This window comes from Vicia villosa, linkage group LG7, assembly GCF_029867415.1.
Source record: "Vicia villosa cultivar HV-30 ecotype Madison, WI linkage group LG7, Vvil1.0, whole genome shotgun sequence".
Lineage (NCBI taxonomy): Eukaryota > Viridiplantae > Streptophyta > Magnoliopsida > Fabales > Fabaceae > Vicia > Vicia villosa.
In genome coordinates this window covers 41,537,833-41,560,989 of record NC_081186.1, presented here as the reverse complement: position 1 = coordinate 41,560,989, position 23,157 = coordinate 41,537,833, and the positions used below count along the sequence as shown (strand labels likewise).

The 23,157-nt window shown below is 32.6% G+C and overlaps 1 protein-coding gene across 1 annotated transcript; it reads left to right on the top strand.

Annotated features, from left to right (window-relative positions):
* The first annotated feature begins 8,518 nt into the window (after positions 1–8,518).
* Positions 8,519–12,644, top strand: LOC131620475 (hydroxyproline O-galactosyltransferase GALT6-like). The gene is made up of 7 exons (XM_058891558.1): positions 8,519–9,599; positions 10,300–10,532; positions 10,613–10,903; positions 11,023–11,151; positions 11,250–11,423; positions 11,516–11,623; positions 12,240–12,644. Exons 1-7 carry the CDS (start codon positions 8,789–8,791, stop codon positions 12,447–12,449), a joined length of 1,956 nt encoding a protein of 651 aa, XP_058747541.1. The 5' UTR covers positions 8,519–8,788; the 3' UTR covers positions 12,450–12,644.
* The last annotated feature ends 10,513 nt before the right edge of the window (positions 12,645–23,157 follow it).

Genomic DNA, 23,157 nt, shown 5'->3' with positions numbered 1-23,157 from the left:
AAGGCTAATATATATATAAAATTAAAAGAGATTACAATGAACTAAGGGGACATAAACCAAAACTCAGTCAAACAACAAAAACAACCCGAAAGGGTATACAAATATATGAAAACAAACTAAAGTAAAAACGCACACTTGACCGAACACTATCCAACAAACCCGCTTACGGGCGCGAAACCGAATAGCAAAAGAAAGAGTCGAGTGTGAACATTCACTTTTTAACATGGTGTATGAACCAACCGCCAACACGTCCTGATTCACGAACCAACAACCCCTGGTAAAAAACCAGCAAGCAAAATGACTCTTTCGAGTCTTACAATCCACTTCAAAATGAATGAAACAGATACGAAACCAAATCTACATAAATGACGAAAACTGATGCGGATAAAAGATTGTGTCGGTGTAGACAGACAAACCTAAAATCTTAAAACCTGCAGATCTCAACAGATCTGAAATAATCAGAGAATTAAAAAAATTAGGAAACAAACTCAGCACCAAAATCACAAACCTACAATGGATCCATCTGAGTAGAAGCTTCTGCAAAAGTTCCGGAGAGAACACAACCGAAAACCATCAAAACCGAAGGAAACACCACAACTTCAGATCTGAAAACCCGTCCATAAAAAACGATGCCAGAACCAAACCGAAATAGCTAAGAACCAAAATCGGTCAACACAAAATAGGCCAACTATATTCTTTTTCTTCGTTCAACTATGGTATATAAGGGATGAAAACAACAATTATTTAATCGGTGGCTGGCATTGATTATTTTTTTTTGTTCTAATGGAGTAATTGCATTGAGAATACGTATTTTCTCTTATCTACTTTTAATATAATAAAGTATAATACATATGAAATCCTATTATTAACCCTCTAATCACCAATTTGAGGGTGATAATCGGGGACACAACGGTAATTGCATTTACTTTAATAATTTAATTAAAAATATATATTCCTTAATCATTGCATAACTTTTCAATTGTCTATTTTCTTTTCCATAATTAATATTAACGTGATGCTTATGTAGATAATTGTTCAAATCTGCATTGAATACAACGACCTAAATGTTATTTCAACTTTATAATTATTACTTACCTAAATTTGACTGAATTAAATATTTTAAAATTAGATTCAACCATCATTAATTTTATGACGGCTACTCTCTATCTACTGCGTGTACTAACTATTTGTATTCCCCATAATTAACTTCATTCAAAACAAACTAAATAAATAAAAACTCATATTTTCATTCCACACATCGATGAAAACAGAAGGTCCTTCTCTCTTTCTCTTCACTACTTTTCCCCTTTTATTTTCTTTCTCTCTCATTTTGCTTCTTTTCTCTTTTTGATTCTTTCTTACATGCACTTTACTATGAAAGATTGATTAATGCATCCAAAGCCAAATTTTTCAGAACTCTAACCTTCTCTTCTCACAACAAAAAAGAATCCATTTCAAAATACCAATTATTTGTTTAATCAATATCAATATCAAGTTTAACAATTTACCAAAACCATAGCCAAAACCACTCACAAGATGCTCGAAGCGATTAAATACTTGATCGGTTGGCCCGGTCTAAGAGGATTTGGATCCAAATCCACCGCCGAACAAGTTACCGAAACCCACGGCGAACTTTGTTCAATAACCGCCATCAGGTAAATTGTTTTTTCAGATGTACTCTAATGCTCTCTGCAGACTCTCATATATTCTGCTTTTAGATTCTTGATTTGTTAAATTGTTATGATCTTTTTTATAGTGTTGTTGTCTTAATGATTTGATTTGTATTTCAGATGAAGGGCTGTGATGATTTGGAAACTTGATTGGGGATTTGAGTTTAGGAAACTGAAATTGGTTTTGGTTGATTGTGTCAGGGAACTTTGCTTCTTGCTTCCATTGTTGTTGGTCTTCTTAGTAATTTTCACTTTTTGAATAACTCACCCTCTATGATATTAAGTTCTACATTTTTAACTTTTGTTAAAATAGATTGCACTTCCTAAGGGACTGCTAATTTTGTTTTTGGCAGAAAAGAAGCTGAAAATGCTATAGTGCGCATAAGTGATTAATTAATCAAATTTCATTGTATTGTTTATAAGTTCTCTCAAAAAGAAAAAGTTTACCCATTTTCTTTAATGATTTTTTTTTGCAGGTTATACTCACTCAACTCACTAAGAATTATATTTAAAGGTTAGTTTATGATATAATATGCAGTGTTCTTATATTTTTGTTTGGATATATTTTTTTATGTAATGAACATCATATCATTGATTTCTTTTGCACACCAGTAAGATAATTTCATTTTTCTGCGATTGATTTCACATCAGATCCTAATAACTTCATTTGGTTTTTATTTTCATTATGATGTTTTATGTTAATATTGTTGTTTATAGGTACTTCTTAATTGTTCATCCTTTTACATGTTTAAAATATTCCTATCTCATTGCGTTGATGTTTTTTTAGAACACAAGTATGTCTAATCTTTGCAAAAAAAAAATAGTTTTCATGCAATTGGCATCACCTAAGATCTTATTACTTCATTTGTTTTCTGTTTTTCTATTTTGATGCTTTGTGTCTTCTTCATTGTCCATCCTTTTTCATGCTTGCAATATTACTATTTCATTGTTTTTGATGATATTGATATCTCATTCGTTACTTCTGTTTTTGGGTCATCTTAGTTTAAGATCTCAATAGCAAATTAGATAATACATGTTATGTCATCTTGGCTCTTTCACTCTCCTGTTTAATTATTCTTCTTTGTTGCAGGTATGAAGTTTTTGTCATCTTTAAATTGAAAGAGCATTGGGTGGTTGGTTCAATATATTATCAAGTGCATGTTACTTTAAAACAAGTATTCTCGATACTAATATATTAGCTTTACAATGGTGTCACTTTTATTATGTTTCTAATATCTTAATTTTGGTGAAATCTTATAGATCATTTGATTTCTTTCTTCCCGTCTCTCTTCAACTACCAGTAAAGGAGCTTCGAAATTCTTTAATGTCTCCAATGCATATGTTTCAGATCAATGTACGAATACATGTTTTTAAAATACTCAAAACACACACTATTATACTGTATTTATATATTTTAGATTGACCTCCTTATTTTGTGAACAAATAAGGTTGAATTTTATAGTTATATCATGTAAAGAAAAAAAGACATTATCAAGTTTAATGTTTTTTTACTTGATTTCAAATCCCACAAAAAGTTAACTGCAGTGCATTGGTTTTTATGTTGGTACTTAAATGATGTTATATTACCATTGTTACTGGAATAATTTTGATTGCTTCAAAACATAAAAATTGTGCAAAATATTGATTGATAATTCTATTTTACAAAGATACTAATATGTTAAATCATTTGTTATTTTTTTGCTTCTTGACCATTTTGTTTATAAAATTTGTTTAGTATATAATTCAATAATAATTTACATTTTGCCTCAATTAAATTAATGTTTTTCAATAATTAAATTATAATAATATTTATCATAATTAATAATTAAATTACATTTATTGAAAAGAAAAAGAGTTAAAAGTGTTTCGGATAAATAAGGGGAATATAGGAAACCTGATTTAAAGTATTCTTTACACTTAATATTTCATGTTGTATTTTGATTTAGATTAACATCCATAAGTATTACTACTAAGTAATAATCAAAAGTTGTATTTTTTTCTCCTTAGAATTTGTGAAATTTTAGTAAGTTATTATTACGATTTTATCCATTGGTGGGTAATAATAGACAAGAGCAATTGTTTGAATTTCCATTATAGTTATAAATGTGTAATTTAATATTCTAATTATGCTAATAAAACAGTTATTTTAATATACTTTATAGTCATATTTTGATAATTACTGTGAAAATAAATTATTTAATGTGTATTAAATAAAATGAGATTTCCCAATAATGTTTTACACCATTCCAAAAACGCATGTATTATTGGTATTCATATTTATCCTATCTCCTTAAAAATAAAAATATTTAATCATTCTTTTTGTAGTGTTGGAACCTCAAAATATCACATTCATTCTCAAATTTGTGCTCAATGAAGTATATATTTTTAAAGATTAAGATACTTATTAGTCATGATAGCTCATTTAATTAAAATTATTAATATTTTCATTTTAATACTATAATAAAAAAAATTGAATACGTAAGGGGAATAAACTAATAAACTAAATTTAAGATCTCAATAAATGAAATTGATTATATTTTAATTAACATTAATTTATTAATGTTTAAGTTATTTTAGATATATGACTACAAGTACAATAAATATTAATTAACAAAATTACTCAAAAATAAATAAATTTTTTTTATAATAGCTTTTGTATTTTTGAATATATGATAAAAACATGTTTTTAAATTTTGATAAATAATTTTCAATTAGATTAAATATAGGGAGTCCTATAATGCTGAAAATAGAAGAAGTTTTACTATGATAATTAGAAAATTGATTTTGCTTCATGAAACATTCATAACACATTATTATTTAAGATTTTCGAAATATTTTAAGTATATTTTATGATTTTCATTTTAATTGTTTTGGAGAAAAAATTTGTTTTTTTCAATTACCGTTTTTAAAATTCATTCCAACATTATTATTCATTTATAAATAATGCATATTTATTTATTAGCACAACAAACAAAAATAGATATATCATTTGTAAATAATGCATTTTTAATTGGTTTATTTGATTTTTAATTATTATTTAATCAAGAATACTCATATTTAATTTTACGGGATGCATTTAAAATATTAATTAATTCAATTGTAAAAACCGGAATAAGTTACAAATACAATTATTTTTGTGAAACAGGAATAAGTTCTAAATATTTTTAGAAATGGAAATAAGTCAACTGCTAATACAATTATTTTTGTGAAACGGGAATAAGTTACAAATATTTTTATAAACAGAAAAAAGTTATAAATATTTTTAAATGTTCATACAATTATTTGTATAAACGGAATTAAGTTATAAATATTTTACTTATCACATTCCATTTTTCAAAAAAAAATTCTTTTAAGTTTTTCAACAATTGTTATTTGTTCAAGATTTGTCATAGATTCAATATAAAACTTAACTGTCTTTAAATTTATTTTCTATTAGATGATAAAATCATTTAATATCAATAGTATCCATAAATTTACAATACAGAAAAATTTAAAAATTATAGACATGCCCGACGAGCCGAACCTATTTTTTTGACGGGCCGACAAAATATTTACTTAAATTGAACAATATTAGAGATCATATGTTTAATGACTTCTCAATTACTATAACATGTGTTTTTTAACCGATATTAGAGATCATATGTTCAATTTATTAAATCTAATCATATTATTAAACCAATATATTTTTTGGTGTATAATATATTTTATTTTATAATATTTGTTAAAAGAAATTGTAAAATTAAAATTATAAGTAATTATAAAAATTCTAGCCATGTCTGACGGGTCAAACCTGTTTTTCACCATATATTTAGTTTAATAGCAATTACCAAATCTATATACTCATAACAACTACTACAACTTGATAAATTAAATTAATATTTGTATGACTTCGTATAAATTAATTTTTTTTACTATAACTATATAATATTTATTTAATATTTATTTCGACTTTACGTGACCCGTGCGAACGCACGGGTCCATTGCTAGTTGATCTAAAAAAACAAAAAAAACACAACATTTAATGGTGTAAAACACAAAAAAGAAAAAACATTTTCTTTCTCTTTTTTAAAAACGGTTAAAATCTGTAAACAAATATTAAAGAAAAATAATTAGAGTTAAAAGATAGTACATTGACGGGTATGACTTGGCGTGTAAACAAATATTAAAGAAAAATAATTAGAGTTAAAAGATAGTACATTGACGGGTAAGACTTGACGTTTAACAAGGTTGTGATTGATTTACAATGTAAATTTTTTTTTAGGGTTTAGGATCCTTTTCTCAAACAATTAAAAATTATTTTTTAATTCTAATTTTAAAAATAGTAAGTGATTTGAATAGTTGACAAATAACCAACTTGCAAAAAGAAAGTATATTTGCCATATCTATTGTACGATGCTCATTTAAGTTCTCATTAGATTAGACACAATCACCCAAATTCACTCTTAAAATCTGAAACCTCTCTTAGTTGTGTGTGAATAATATGTGTGAATATCTTTAAAAACAAACCACTACTACTACTTTCTTAAATAGAGAGAGAGTTAAATATCCCTTTATTTCCTTACGTGGACTTGGAATTCCATTCCTTCACCTTTAATTCTTGTAACCAATATTTTATTATCAAAATGACCATAGAAAATTACTTTCCATAACACACTCAACAAACTCCATTAAACAATATACTTAAGTTAATTAATTAATGATGAAAAGCCAAAGTATGTGGTTGAGAAAATATAAACAAGTTAGCACCGACCCAAGGTGAAGCTGGAGGCTCAAAAGTATGAGGTGTGATATTCATGAACACCTGTCTTACGATGATCTTGAGGTGTGCCACCACCTTAAAAATACAACATCACTATAACACTATTTTATTATCATATTCTCTTTTTAATATATTAATTCAATTTTTTTTATATCTAACTTTTATTAATATCAATTTTTCTCATTTGAAATATGATGTATGGACTAATTTATTTATTTTATTTATAGACGAAGTCATAATTAGAGGCAACGTCGATTAAAAAAATTATAGGTGATAATTGAGTCCGGTCTATCATATATATTCATTTTATCAACATTTTTTCACAAGGTATATCAAGGTTTTAAATTCATACTAAAGTGTTTGATCAATCTTTTACGAATTTTTACCCATGGAATACTTATAGAGATTTTTATAATTTTAAATGTAATGTATGTAGCATTGTTTTACAAACTAGACCGACCTGATCAGTCGAATTGAGAATCAAAAGGATTATCGGTTTGATTTGATTATTAAACTGAATATACTATTGAATTGTGGAAATCGGTCTAAACCAGTGAACTGACCGTTCAAATGCATTTTTTTTCCAGAAAAAATAACATCGTTTTTATAATTCTTTTTACATAAATTAAAATATAATTATACTTTATTCAAAATTTATTTAAAATAACTTTATCTTGTTTGCAATTAGGTTTATTTAAAAGTTATTTAAATTTATATTTTAAGTTTAAAATATAATATCTTGTTGTGAGTAATGATTATATTTAGAATTTAAATTTAAAGAATGAACATGTGAAATTATGATATTTTTAAATTTTAAAGGTGTGGTAAGATTTTTTAGAGACCTGTCATCTGGTTCAACTGATTTAATAAATATATAATTTTTGTTATAGAGACCGATTTATTCAACCGACTTATCCGATTTAATCCGGTTTAGTCATCCAATACCCTCACTAAAACATTGATATGTAAATCTATTCCATCCTATTTTTTTTACAACCAAACGAAAAAAATTTATGGTCGCAACCAGTGTTTTAAAAACCGGACCGAACCGGCCGGTCGGACCGGTTGAACCGGGAACCGGCCAGGTAACCGGTCTGGTTCAATAGTTGGATCGGATATGCCATCAAACCGGTGGGAACCAGTGAAAACCGGAAAAACCGGGAAAACCGGAAAACCGGCGGTTTAATTGCTTTTTTTTTTTAATTTTTTTTTTAACTTTTTTTTTTAACTTTTTTTTTAATATATTTAGTAGTGTATTACTTAAATAGCATTCTCACATAGTTTTTTTCGTTAGTGACAAATTAAAAACTTTATTGTCTATTTGTTATCTTTGCTAATAAATTTTCTTAAATAGCATAAACATATTGAATTTTATTTGATTTTCTTTTTAGGAAGATCCTATTTTGAATTAAATTTGGTACACATTGGAGTTATTTTGTTATATTTTGTTATAAACTATTCAATTAGATTATGTTGTAATTAGACTTTGTTTAGATTATGTTGTAATTAGACTTTGTTTGCAATTAGACTTTGTAATTTTTTACTATTTTGTTATGTGTGATACCTTTGTTTAAAATTTGAATTTAAGTTATGAAATTGTGAATTTATGATATGATATTTTTAAAAAATTTAAAAGGTAGTTATATTTTTTTAGAGACTGAATCAACCGGTTCGACCGGTTTTATACCTATATAATGACAGGTCTATTCAACCGAGTTATCCGGTTTAATCCGGTTTGGTCGTGCGATTCGACCAATGACCCAGTGGTTCGACCGATAAACCAGTGACCCAGTACCCTCACCGGTTCGATGACCGGTCCGGTTTTTAAAACACTGGTCGCAACCACAACTATATTCGCTTATTTTTTTTTAATTTTTACATGACTTTTTCATCCCTAATCATAATTAAGAATCAGACACAATCGCAATATTGATTGTTTTTTTTCCAAGTTGATTTAGGGTTTGGGGACGATTATAATTCAATTTATTTATATTAATCATTAATTTTTTTTATTTTATATAAATATATATTTTTTATACAACTAAAGTTATTTGAATATCTTATTACTACTAAAGTTCAAATTCATAAAGAAAAACACAAAGTTTCCACAAGAACACAAACCTTCTCTGTCACTTTGCCGTTGTACTGCAAGCTGGTCCCAATCATTGATATTCATATTCTTCTCTACACGGCTAAGCTTCCAAAGCAGGTTCATTGAACACTATCGAAAATTTCTCATTCATTTTGATTCTGATTCTGATTCTTCTCTTGTTAGGTAAATTAAAACCCTTTCATATTTTCATGCACTCCAACTACTTGATTTGATTGAACAAATTCAAAGTTTTGATCTTGTGAAACAATGAAGAGAGACAACCTTAACCCATTGTTACTTTTTCCAAATAGACCTAAACCTCTTCACGTTTTCATGACCCTTATGCTTCTTTATTTGGTTTTCACAACGTTTGAATTCAAAACCTTTGAGTCTGTTTCGGTTTCTACAGTGTTTGAGAATGAACACCGGAACACCCATCATAGAAAAGCTTTAAACTTTCCATCACAAGAAGCTTTAGGTTCATTACATCGAAAACCCATGCAGGGGTTGCAGAAAGTTTCCACCTTGAATTTCAATGAAGGTGATTTGAATGAAACTGGTTTGGGAAAGGGAAAAGACAAATTTTCTGAGATTCAGAGGGATGTTAAGGAAGCTTGGGTTAAAGGGAAGAGAATGTGGGAGGAAATTCAGTTTCAGAATATGGAAACTGTGAATGTGGCTGAGAAGAATATATCTGATTCGTGTTTGCATTCGATTTCGATATCTGGGTCGGAATTAAGGAAGCAGAAAGGGATCATGATGATTCCTTGTGGGTTGACTTTGTGGTCACATGTTACTGTTGTTGGGACGCCGCGGTTGGGTCATTGGGAACATGATTCGAAGATATCTGTGGTGAAGGATGAGGAGGAAAAGGTGTTGGTGTCACAGTTTATGATGGAGCTTCAAGGGTTGAAGATAGTTGAAGATGAGGAACCGCCTAAGATACTGCATTTTAATCCTAGGTTGAAAGGTGATTATAGTGGGAAGCCTGTGATTGAGCAGAATACTTGTTATAGGATGCAATGGGGTTCTTCACTCAGGTGTGAGGGATGGAAGTCTAGAGCTGATGAAGATACTGGTAATTGATTTTCAATGTCTCTTATTTTATGTATAGAATTTTGATGTCGTCGTCTTGGGCCCTGGTTGGTTAAACAATTTAAATATATGCTTATTTATCATATTTATCATATAACTGCTTATGTATAAGCTATTTCTATTACAAAAAGATAAAATAGAGTCAAATTGAAGTTGTGTTTTCACAAGCTATCCTGGAGAGCTTATGAAAACAAGTTGAAAACAGCTTATAGATATGTCATAAACTGTTTTCATAGGCTGTCCTAAACAGTTTCAGAAAGTTGCTGCGATTGTGGCCATAGTTGTTGTGGAAACTTTGTGATGTGATTGTGGAAAGTGTTGCTTGGAATAATTGCAGAAAGTTGCTGCTCTCGTGGCCAAATTGCAGCTGTAATGTGATTGTGGAAATTTTAGAATCGTGATATGGAGGCCGTAATTATTGTTCCGAACTTCTGTTTTTTAATTGCATCTTTGATTTCTAATGGCATTGAGTTGAATGTAGTTAAGGGGTTTGCTTACACTGTTTATGATCCATTTTTCTCTTACTGCGGTTTTCTGTGAATCAAAAGATAGAAAAACTATTTTATCATCAGTCTCTTTCATGAATGCGTACATTATTTATGATCCATTTTTTTCTTCGGCGTGTTTTAGTTCTAAGGAACATTGCTCATCTGTGCAATTTTTTGTGTGTGTGCTTTATTAAGTCGACGGACAGGTGAAATGTGAAAAGTGGATTCGCGATGATGATAGTCATTCAGAAGAGTCTAAGGCAACATGGTGGTTACCTAGACTGATAGGGCGAAAACACAAGATCACTTTAGATTGGCCATACCCTTTTGCAGAAGGAAGATTATTTGTTCTCACTTTAACTGCTGGCTTGGAAGGTTACCATGTTACTGTGGACGGAAAGCACATTACATCTTTTCCCTATCGCACGGTAGGTACAATCATCATTTTTGTGCTTTTATTTTTCAAATGCAAAAGAAGTATCTAAATTGTTTTATGTTATATTCTCAGGGCTTCTCTCTTGAGGATGCTACCGGTCTATCCATAAAAGGGGACATCGATGTGCACTCTATATACGCGGCTTCTTTACCGACATCACATCCAAGTTTTGCACCACAGATGCATCTAGAATTACTTCCTCAATGGAAAGCTCCACCTATTCTCGATAAGAATGTTGAGCTCTTCATTGGAATACTTTCTGCCGGCAACCATTTTGCGGAACGAATGGCAGTAAGAAAATCGTGGATGCAACATAAGCTAATCAAATCCTCACATGTTGTAGCTCGATTCTTTGTTGCTCTGGTAAGAATGAACACATCTTCATTCTTCCCTACCCCTCAGTAACCATAAAATTCACAAATACTTTCTTTTCCTATCAAAGTTATTTATTATTTTTCTATTTCTTACTTCTCATATAAAAGCATGGAAAGAAAGATATAAATGTTGACATAAAGAAAGAAGCAGATTATTTTGGAGATATTATTATAGTACCATACATGGATCACTATGACCTTGTTGTGGTGAAGACCGTGGCGATTGCCGAATATGGGGTGAGTAATGGTAGATTAGTGTTTTAAATTTTCGATTTCCTCCATCTGCTCTCAGATTTCTGCTATATTATTGATTACTATTGACCTTAACTATTCAGATTCGTACGGTAGCTGCTAAGAATATCATGAAATGCGACGATGACACATTTGTTCGAGTAGATTCTATCATGAGTGAAGTAAGAAAAGTAGGAATTGGAAAAAGTCTTTACATTGGCAATATGAATTACCACCATACGCCCCTCCGCCATGGTAAATGGGCAGTCACATATGAGGTATGATATTCTATTTCTTTGTTATGCATTTTGTGTACCGAATGTTTTCGCGCCGTTAGTTTTTTTTTAATTCTTTGTTCAATAACTCTCAGGAATGGACAGAAGAAGAGTATCCTACATATGCTAATGGTCCTGGTTATGTTATCTCATCAGACATTGCTCAGTTCATTGTATCCAACTTTGAGGAGCACAAATTAAAAGTATGTTTGCAAAATGATCTTTGCTTATTACACCACTCCCTGCTTTTGTTTTCAATTCCCTACATCTCATTTTTCCTTTTAGTGTGTGAGCATTAGGACTATTCAAAAAAACTGCCGAACCACCGAACTGAAGTTAAAATAATCGAACCTTGAGGTTTGGTTACTGAACCAAACCATGTTGTACAAATAGTTATAGAACCGAATCAAAACTGAAACCAAACCGAAATTGAAAATGAAAAAATGCTAAAAACAAGTTTAAAATTTTTTATTAAAAAAATATAACAGTTCGGTTCTTTAACAAATAGTTCGGTTTGAAAAAAAACGGTTTGGTATAGTTAGGAATTCCGAACTGGTATACCAAACCAATAATTTTGGTTCGGTTCGGCTATGAGTAAATTCAAACGCTTCGGTTCGGCTATGAGTAAATTCAAACGGTTCGGTTCAGGTGACCTTTTACTATGGTTTGGTTTGGTTTGATTTTCTGACATAACTGTATCATGAACAACCCTAGTGAGCGCACTTGCATGGATGGACGTGTTTCTACTAGTTTGTGTTTGTGTTTGTGTCTCATTACATACAACTCTATCATGATTAATGAATTTCAATGTGTGTGCAGTTATTTAAAATGGAAGATGTGAGCATGGGAATGTGGGTAGAGCAATTCAACAACTCAAAACCTGTTGAGTATGTTCACAGCTACAAGTTCTGCCAATTTGGTTGTATTGAAGATTACTACACTGCACATTACCAATCTCCAAGACAAATGACATGTATGTGGGACAAATTGCAACACAAGGGAAAGCCACAATGCTGCAACAACAGATGACATATTCTATAATCATAGTATGTTTCAGAGATTGTAGTGACAAGGATTTTGTGACCTCCACATATTCATTCATTGTTTATAAGCTTTTATGTAAATTAATTAAGTAAAGTTGGATTTACTACTACAGCTATTGCTGTAGGAGAATAGTAATTGTTTGTAAATTTATAATGTAGAGAGAATAGTAATTTACCTCCACATATTTCTCTTGCATTCTTTATTTGTTGATATGAAGTTGCATTATGAAGATATATACCTAACAACTTATAATTAACACTCTTTGGAAGAGTTACTGTGAAAAAAACAGAGAGAAAATGTTATGAATGTGCTTGAGATGCATTGCTCTCAGCATAAAGCTTTATTTATAATCATTTGTTACAACTTACTAGGGTAATACATAATTATGTGCAATTTACAAGGAATTAAACTAATACAGTTTACCAAGATACATAGAACCTAGTAAATAATGTATTAACTACTTGGAAAATGCAGAATTAATAGAAAATGCATAATTAATTATTTTAATTTCCAACACTCCCCCTCAAGCTGGTGAATAGGTATTCTCCATTCCCAGCTTGGACACAATATTTTCAAAATTAGGGAAGCTCAATCCTTTGGTGAAGACATCCGCAAGTTGACCTTGTGAAGGAACATAAGGAGTGCAAATCAAACCGCAATCAAGCTTCTCTTTGATAAAATGTCTATCCACTTCAATATGTTTTGTTCGGTCATGTTGAACTGGATTGTGAGCTATACTAATTGCTGACTTATTATCACAAAAGAGTTTCATGGGTCCATCCCATTTAATCTTCAAATCCTCTAAAATAATCTTCAACCAAAGTAATTCACAAATACCTTGTGCCATAGCTCGAAACTCAGCTTCAGCACTGGATCGAGCCACAACATTCTGCTTTTTACTTCTCCAAGTTACAAGATTTCCTCCGAGAAATGTACAATACCCTGTAGTTGACCTCCGATCAGTAGCTGAACCCGCGTAATCAGCATCCGTATATGCCTCAAGAGTAGCACTCCCATTCCTTTTAAACAAAATCCCTTTTCCAGGAGTTCCCTTGAGATATTGTAAAATTCTATGAACTGCAAGTAAATGAACTTCCTTTGGATTGTGCATAAATTGACTAACTACACTTACAGCAAATGCGATATCTGGCCTAGTGTGGGAAAGGTAAATTAATCTTCCAACCAATCTTTGATACATTTCTTTATCTACTACCGCACCTTCTTCCACATTACCCAACTTATGGCTTGGATCGATAGGATTGCCCACGGGTTTGCAAGCAAGCTTACCTGTTTCCTTGAGCAGATCTATGATATACTTTTGTTGAGATATGAAAATACCCCTTTTTGAGTGAGCCACCTCTATTCCTAAAAAATACTTCAGCCTTCCAAGGGTTTTAATTTCAAACTCTTTTGCTAAATGTTGAGTCAAGACTTGTTGCTCTTTCCAATTATTTCCAGTCACAATAATGTCATCAACATATACCAACAACACTGTTACTCCCCCTGAAGTAGAGTGTTTAATAAACAGTGTATGATCTCCATTACTTTGTTTGTAGCCTAATGTTGTCATAGCCTTAGAAAACCTTCCAAACCAAGCCCGAGGTGACTGTTTCAATCCATATAATGCCTTTTGCAACTTACAAACAGAATTGGCAGCAACCTTTTTTGTATATCTTGGTGGGACCTCCATATAAATTTCTTCCTCAAGCTCTCCATGTAAGAATGCGTTTTTCACATCGAATTGTTGCAATTCCCACCCGTAATTGGCAGCAAGGGATAATACAACTCGAACCGTATTCATCTTTGCCACCGGGGCAAAAGTTTCCGAATAATCAATGCCATAGGTTTGTGTGAAACCTTTAGCAACCAGCCTTGCTTTGTACCTCTCAATTGTCCCATCAGCCCTGTATTTTACTGTATACACCCACTTGCATCCAACTGGTTTCTTGCCTTCCGGCAAAGTAACCAACTGCCATGTCTTATTCTTCTCTAATGCCTCAATTTCTGTATCCATAGCATGTTTCCAATTTTTATCAGATAATGCCTCAAAAATATTTTTGGGAATTTGGATGGTATTTAAGTTTGCAAGAAAGGTTTTATGGGTCTTAGAAATTTTTTGAAATGAAATATAATTTGAGATAGGATAGAGTGGCTTTTTTGTACATTCTCTAATGCCCTTTCTAATGGCAATTGGGAGGTCATGGTTATCTTTAATTTCTGAGCTTCCTATTTCAATATGTGGGGCTGGAATATCATGTAAAACAGAAAAATCAGAATCTGTTACCTGTGTTAAAGGATTTGGATTGGTCTCTTGGACATTTGTTGATTCGGGAATGGCCTTTAATCTTCTTGTATACACTAAATTCTTTCCAAACTTGTCAATTTCAGCTCTGTTTTCAGCCAGCATGTCAGTTTCAGCCCTGTTTTCAGCCAGCATGTCGGTTTCAGCTCTGTTTTCAGCCAGCATGTCGGTTTCAGCTCTGTTTTCAGCTAGTGCTTCTTTCTCAAATCTGTTTTCATTCACTGCTTCATGAGAATTCACTGCTTCATGAGAATTCATTTCAAGATTAGGAATAATAAGAGTTTCAAGAGAATTACCCTTATCTTCATTAAGAGGCTCCCCTTGAAGATAAGGTTGAGTGAAGTAGGCTTCTCCTTCATGAAAGGTAACATCTCTAGACACAAATAATTTTTTTGATGGAGGGTGGTAACACTTATATCCTTTTTGAGTAGTAGAGTACCCAACAAAGACACATTTGAGAGCTCTTGGATCAAGCTTTCCCCTACCTTGACTATGGATATGAACAAACGAGACACACCCAAAGACCCGTGGGACAAGATTATTAGTGGTTGAAATGTTTGGATAAAAGGACGAAAGAATATCCATAGGACTCCTTAATTCCAACACTCTAGAAGGTAGCCGATTAATTAGGTATGTTGCTGTAAGAACAGCTTCTCCCCAAAGATACTTTGGAACATTACTTTGGAACAACAATGCCCGAGTTTGGTCAAGAAGATGACCATTTTTTCTTTCAGCAATTCCATTTTGTTGTGGGGTTTTTACACAAGAGGATTCATGAATTATTCCTTCTTTTTCACAAAAAGGAGTAATGACATGATTGAAGAACTCTTTCCCATTATCAGATCTGATTCTTTTGATATTTGTACCAAACTGATTTTTAATCATTGAGAAAAAAAGTGGAAGAGCGGTACTTACTTCAGATTTATTCTTAAGAAGGAACAACCAAGTTACTCGGGTACAATCATCAATGAAAGTAACGAACCATCTAGCCCCAGACACACTTGGAGTAGCAGATGGCCCCCAAACATCAGTATGGACAAGATGAAAAGGAATTGTGCATCTTTTATTATTCAAAGGAAAAGGTACACGCTTATGTTTTGCAATTTCACATTCTTCACAATGAAAAGTCTCATTTTTCACTTTAGAAAACAAAGAAGGAAACATAAATTTGATAACTCCAAAAGAGGGGTGTCCTAATCGACAATGGAAAAACATTATTTTCTCTTTACTTGTGAGATGTGACTCTGACATTAGCGAGCAAGACAAGTGATTCTTTGTGGTAACAAGCTGATTTGGTTCTTCAAGATAGTAAAGGCCATTCCCTTCTCTAGCATGTCCAATCGTCCTCCCCGAATCCTTGTCCTGGAATACACAATGGTGGTTGTGAAAAATTACAATACAAGATAAATCTTTAGTAAGTTTTTGTATAGAGACTAGATTTGTGGATAATTTTGGAACATGAAGGACATTTTTTAAGACAATGGAAGGAGTTATTTGGATGTCTCCAATACCAGCCACTGTTACTAGAGTACCATCAGCAGTGGAAATTTTCTTATTACTAGGACTAGGGTGATATGTCGAGAAGTACTTGGATGAAGGTGTCATATGGTCCGTGGCTCCTGAATCTAAGATCCAAAGGGAAGTAGAGAGTATATTTGAGGCATTAAACCCGAATGAAATTGGAAGCATACCTGAATACGCCAGAGTACAAGTACCTTTTGGTTTATCCAAGCTATTAAGGAAAGCCTTCATTTTTTCAATCTCTTCTTGGTTAAGGCTGTTTAATCCAGAATTATTTGAAGATTCTGCCTTGTTTTCTTCAATTTTTTCAGCAACATAAGCCCTATTATTTTTTCGAGATACACCTCCGGGAACGCCTCCTCTTTGTCCTTCTTCATGACTAGGAGGCTTTCCATGCAACTTCCAACACTTCTCACGAGTATGTCGCGGCTTATTACAATAAGTACACCACAATTCGCCCTTCTTTTCCACCTTTGCTTGTCCACCACCTTTAGGATTTTCAACTATCATGGCTGAACTTTCAGTAGATGGAGTATCTAGCATTAAGTTTCTTCTACTCTCCTCACTTCTTACGATTGCAACAACTTCATTTAAGGAAGGAACTTGAGGCTTTCCTAGAATCTGAATTCTTACCTGATCAAATTCAGAATTTAATCCCACAAGAAAGTCATAGACTCTATCTTGTTCAATAAATTCCTTAAGAACTGCTGAGTCTGCTGCACAGTGAGTTTTTATCACTCTATAGTGATCCAATTCCATCCAAAGAGACTTCAATTGGTTGGCATATTCTGTGACCGATTTATTTCCTTGCTTAGCAGCAACTGTTTTCACCTTCACATCATAAACTTGGGCAGCATCTTTGGCCTTCGAATAAGTTTGCTCTATTGCATCCCAAATATCTTTTGCAGTGCTAAGAAACATGCAAGTATCACTAATCTCCGGAATCATTGAGTTCCATAGCCATGCCATAATCATCGAGTCTTCCTCATCCCATGCAGTAAAAGTTGGATCTCCCTCTGCAGGACCAGTACCAATTAAGTGACTGATTTTACCTTTTCCTTTTAACACAGTACGGATAAGTTGGGCCCACTTCAAATAATTTTTCCCATTTAATCGATAAGAAGGCTGGATGCTCTGTAATTCTCCAGATTGGTTATTCTGGACTTGAGAACTTCCTCCCTGAGCAAATGGATTTACAATCTCCTCCTCCATAGTATTTTAGTGCAATAAAATGTACAAACAGCGGCTGGACAGACAGCTACCGGAAAGAAGAAATAGTGTTTAACTGACAGACCTTGACAGCAAGAGTTGCCCAGTCAAGATTTAAGGGTTTGACAGCATAAAAATGCCCAGTCAGATTTTCTAAAGAAGGATTAGCAGAAGCAGAGTCTCCTAGATTAGGAGCTCTGATACCATGTGAAAAAAACAGAGAGAAAATGTTATGAATGTGCTTGAGATGCATTGCTCTCAGCATAAAGCTTTATTTATAATCATTTGTTACAACTTACTAGGGTAATACATAATTATGTGCAATTTACAAGGAATTAAACTAATACAGTTTACCAAGATACATAGAACCTAGTAAACAATGTATTAACTACTTGGAAAATGCAGAATTAATAGAAAATACATAATTAATTATTTTAATTTCCAATAGTTACAGTTACAGAACTCATAGATGAGGGATATAGTTCCTTCCACATTCCAACGGTTAGGCAAACATTTAATCTTTAATCGAGTCGATTATTGCAACGACAAGGCTTTCACATGCTGAATTGACTGATGTACAACAATTATATTTTTTTCATTATTATTCTCAATCTAGTACTTCTATGATGATCAACTCTAGAGGGCACCAAATGGCGAAATGATACCTATAACCAAACTAATTTTCATTTTAGAAAGGTGCACATGGGAGTAAGGTCGCCTGAATCAACAAGACAATTTGGTATGTCATAAATTTGGCCATTTGTTATTAAAGTTGGATGACATATTTTTGTAGGTAACATGTTTAACTAGATATCTCAAATGTTGGTAAGACATCCTAGCTCGATTTTTCCCTTGCGCACTTTTTGGAAAGATTTGTCTGCACTTCTATTGATTTCAAATTTAATTCAAAAAGATTTGATTTGATTCTAATTTATATGTGAGTTGTTTTGCAAAGATTTTGATTAACAAAGAATTATTAAAAAAAATTTGATTGTAAAGATTTAATTGGATTTGCTTTGATTAAAATATTGAGTTCACTTGAAGATTGAATTTACTTTGATTAAAAGATTAAGTTAAGCTGAAGATTGAATTTGCTTTGATTAAAAAATTGTGTTTTGTCCAAGATTAGATTTGGTTTGTTTTATTATTGGTCTTTTTGGCTCGATCAATATCTATGTATAAAAAAATTAATCTAATTGTGACATACATACCTTAGAGGGAATACTCATAGTAGGGGAGTTTTTGTGTTGAGTTTTGTATTGTGTTACTCGAGTAACACAATATCATTGACATTTTTAAAGGTGCGAGAAACACAAGAAATGAGGGTTTGAATTATGTTGCACTAAATATAATCTTTTTCGCAACTCAAAAAACAAGGTTAACACGATAAATAAAAATAGATGAACACAATTATTTGTATCTTGGTTCACCGGTAACGAAGTTACTCCAGTCAACCCGTCAAGGTGGTTTTGCCTTCTCTGTTAGAACAAAGTTTGGTACTAATCATATCTTAGTGTTTAGATGATAACAATTAAATAAATTTTGTATAAGTAAATGTGGTACTCTAATTATATGTTTCTCATTTCAGAAGATGTTCTAATACAAGTACCATCAGAACATGAACTTTATGTAAAGCTGAACAAACGCTGAAAGGAAAAGCCGTTGAAGTTCTAATGAAGTAACTTTTGAGTGCACCAACCGCTGTACACATATTCTAATAGAAGTTATATTCACAAGTCAGAATAGAAGTTATGAATAGATGCAAAGTTCTGAATCAAGATAAGATGCCGTTAAAAACATAATGATTAAAAGACGGCTGAAGCACTCAAATAGAACAATTCCCAAGATTGATTGAAGAAGCAACGCACATGCAGTTCGTTGAGAGAAACAAAAAAAAAAGCAAACACGCAAACATTTAATGCTCTCCAAAGATCAAGACAACGGACAAATTCTTGAAGATATATATATATATATATATATATATATATATATATATATATATATATATATATATATATATATATATATATATATATATATACACGTATAGAAGAATTCTTGAAAAGAAAATGAGATGAGCTCATATACAAACGAAGAACACTTACGCTGAAGAAAAATATTTTTTCAATTGAATATACTGAGTTCATACTCCTTGTACTAAAACTTGGTGAAATATCACAGCTGTGATTAAAGCTTAGTAAAAGCAATTTGAAACACTGTTATTAAAAGTTAATTCCTTGAGAGACCAGTTGTGTCAGATTTCTCAAGAGGGGTAGGACTAGTTTGTCTTAGAGGTGTTAGTCACTTGCAGTTGGCTTGTGCATTGTATCGTTAGTCACAACAGTTGGTTGTGCATTTGTAATCAGTTTTGATTATAGTGGATCAAATCCTCGATTGAGAGAGGCGAAATCGCCTTGGCGGGTGGACTGGAGTAGTTTGAGTTGCAAACGAACTAGGATAAAAATAACTGTGTTTTGTCTATTGTTGTTGTGAAATATAAAGGAAACACTTATTCAACCCCCCTCTAAGTGTTTTCTAAAATTTCAATTAGCATCAGAGCTCTTGGTTCTGGATGCAAACACTTAACTGTGTCCAAAAAAGATCCAGAAGGAAAATACTATGACAACAGATCAAAGCAACAACAACTACACAATACCTCTGGTCTTTAATGGAGAATACTTTGGATACTGGAAAGATAGACTAGAAAGTTTCTTTCTAGGTCAAGATGATGACTTATGGGATGTGATCTTAGACGGCTACACGCATCTAGTAGATGAAGAAGGAAATAAGATTGATAGAAAGATCATGACCAAACAACAGAAGGCAAATTTCAAAAATCACCTCAAATCTAGAAATATTCTGCTCAATGCTATCTCAAAACAAGAGTATGAAAAAAATCACAAATAGAGATACTGCACCTGACATGTTTGAGTCTCTCAAAATGACTCATGAAGGCAATGCTCAAGTAAAAGAGATAAAAGCTCTAGCTCTCATTCAGAAGTACGAAGCTTTCAAAATAGAAGAAAATGAGTCCATTGAAACAATGTTCTCAAGATTTCAAACGCTGACTGTTGGCCTAAGATTTCTGAACAAAGGATACTGTTGCACCCCAAAATTTGCCCTCTTTCTCTGTGTTATAAGTTATGGATGGTGTTTATTTCGTCGTTCAAAAATGAAGAAAAATAATAAAGAGTTCCATTGTACATGGTGTGCGCAATCGTTAATTCAACTGAGATTCATTGGATTCCATGTCAGGATATTCTTGTGTGCTTCGATTCTTATAGGCTTCAAGGATTCCTTAAGGTGTTATTGTTATGTCGGATTAGAGTTCGAATGCGAATCATGGCATAAAGAAGTGAAGTGGCGATCAAGGTTTTGTTTGTCGTTTTTGATGGAAGTAATTTGGTTCATTGATCGAGTTAGGACTGCATCGAAGTGAAGTTCGTTCAAGTGATGATTTAAATTCAAAATACTTCACAATTCAAGATTGGATCAAAATAGTTTTAAGCATACAAGGATGGAAGGTGTATTCATATGGTTACAAGATACAAAAATTCCAAGTACAAAGTCCATGTCCATTACATCATTCAAGCCCATTACAAAAATGCCAAAAATGCAAAAAAGGAAAACCGAATTGCTGCATATCAATTAAACCGACCCTGCACCAAGGTCCCCGCTTACAAAATAAACCAACTTGCAGCAAAAGAGATATAGAATAAAGTCGGTTCAGCATAAGAGCACAACAGAAGTTCATAACAAACGAGGTGGAGAATAACAGAAACGTAACAAACTTCTTCAACACGCTTCAACCTCTCGACACCTTCATCTGGATTCATCATCTTCAATCCACAATCTCAATTGAACAGAACCAATTCTCTCCCTCTCTTCATCTCCCATTCTGAACTCTCTCTTGCCATTCCATTTTCACGATAATCTTCTCTCAGTTCAACAATCGTCTTCACGATTTAACCAATCCTGCATAAAAGTTCACAAGAAAAATTGAATTCTTCACTCTGCACGAGATTCAAACACAGAGGAAAAGCTAATAGAAAGATTGGAAGAAGGAGTAGTAACCGAGCGCTGACGAACCGTGTAACAAACTTTCGTCAATCCAAAATTCTTGAATCGACTTGCGCATTGAATCTTGAACCTCATTTGCAAAACCTTCATCGATTCATCAGCGACTTCGCGACGTTTCGAATCGCCAATCATCACCGAGTTTGCTACTTCACGTGACAATCTCAATGTTCATCATTTTCATCGAATCTTCATATATGTACCTCCATCATCATCGGTTCATCAACGATTTCGCGACGCATTTGAATCTTCCTCAACCTGTAATCAACAACACCGCAGAAACAACATCACAACGTGCTCGCCACTGAAAACGCCAATCGAAGAAGGCAAAGATTGAAGAGAAGTTTGTACCTGAGGATTTCGGAGCCTGTTCTCGGGATTTCTCATCCTTACGATTAAGTTGAAGGCGCCTCGGACGATTTTCCGATCAAGATAAGTACGGTGAGGCACTGTTACTGTGTACGACGGGCGGCCGAACTCTGAATCAAAGACCGAGTGAAGTCTGAATGGAGAGTGTAGATCGGTGAGGTTTTAGTGTGGTTCACGGCGGCGAACAGAGGCTCACCGGAGATGGAGAAGTCGCACGTCGTCGTTGCTTCGCCGTTCGCGGAGAAGAAGAAGGCCTGAATTTCTCCAATCACGTAAAAACCCTAGTCCCCTTTTCCATCTGTGTTTATTTTTCTGATTAAACTAGATTAGATAATTAATTTGATTTGTATGCTGAATAAATTCTTGTTAATAAAAATGAATGTCATTACCATATGAGTAAAAGGAAAAAGATCTGTTTGAATTAGATAAGGATTGGATCAGAATTGAAACAAATTTTGATCTTCACATCATACATAGGCCCAGCATCACACGCCATTTTTGGCTGAGGAAATCACTACAAAAACTGCCTGGGCCACCATCTGCTTGGGCCATGCGCCCTTATTACTACTATACCTTGTTTTCATACAGAAACCCCCCTGAGTCCATGCTAATTCATGTTTAGAACTAGTTTTCTCCCATTTTTTCTTAGGGAATAGACATGTAATAAAACAATTATTTTGTTAGATTTTTAGATGATAGAAATGCCTTGAAAAACAATATTATTTGTTAGTTTCCTTTAGCATAATAAAAACAAATAAAATCATGTGTTAATTTTTGCTTAGAAATAGAATTTAATTTCATGTTTCTAGATGATAAAAAGATAATAAAAAAACATGTGATATGTTCTCTTGTTAGAATTTATTTGTTTTGTTACATGGTTTTGTTCAAATTTTTAGATAAAATGCCATAAAAAAACAATTTAATTTTGTTAGATTTTTGTTTAGGATTTAATTAGAACTTAATTGCTAGTATTTTCTACAGGGTGCTTCCTTATTACTACTGATTTGTTTGCTGAGATGTGCGAGATACTTCGAGAGAGCCTTCAATTGTGATTCGACTTGCTTCGTGTCCCACATTATTTGTGGGACACGAATTCGCTTCCAGTGCGATTTGTCTTATGACTTGATTTGCGTCGTGTTCCACTTTATTTGTGGGACACGAACCTATTTTTGATGTCAGTCACCTGATCTCTCATTCATTGAGATGTATACTCTT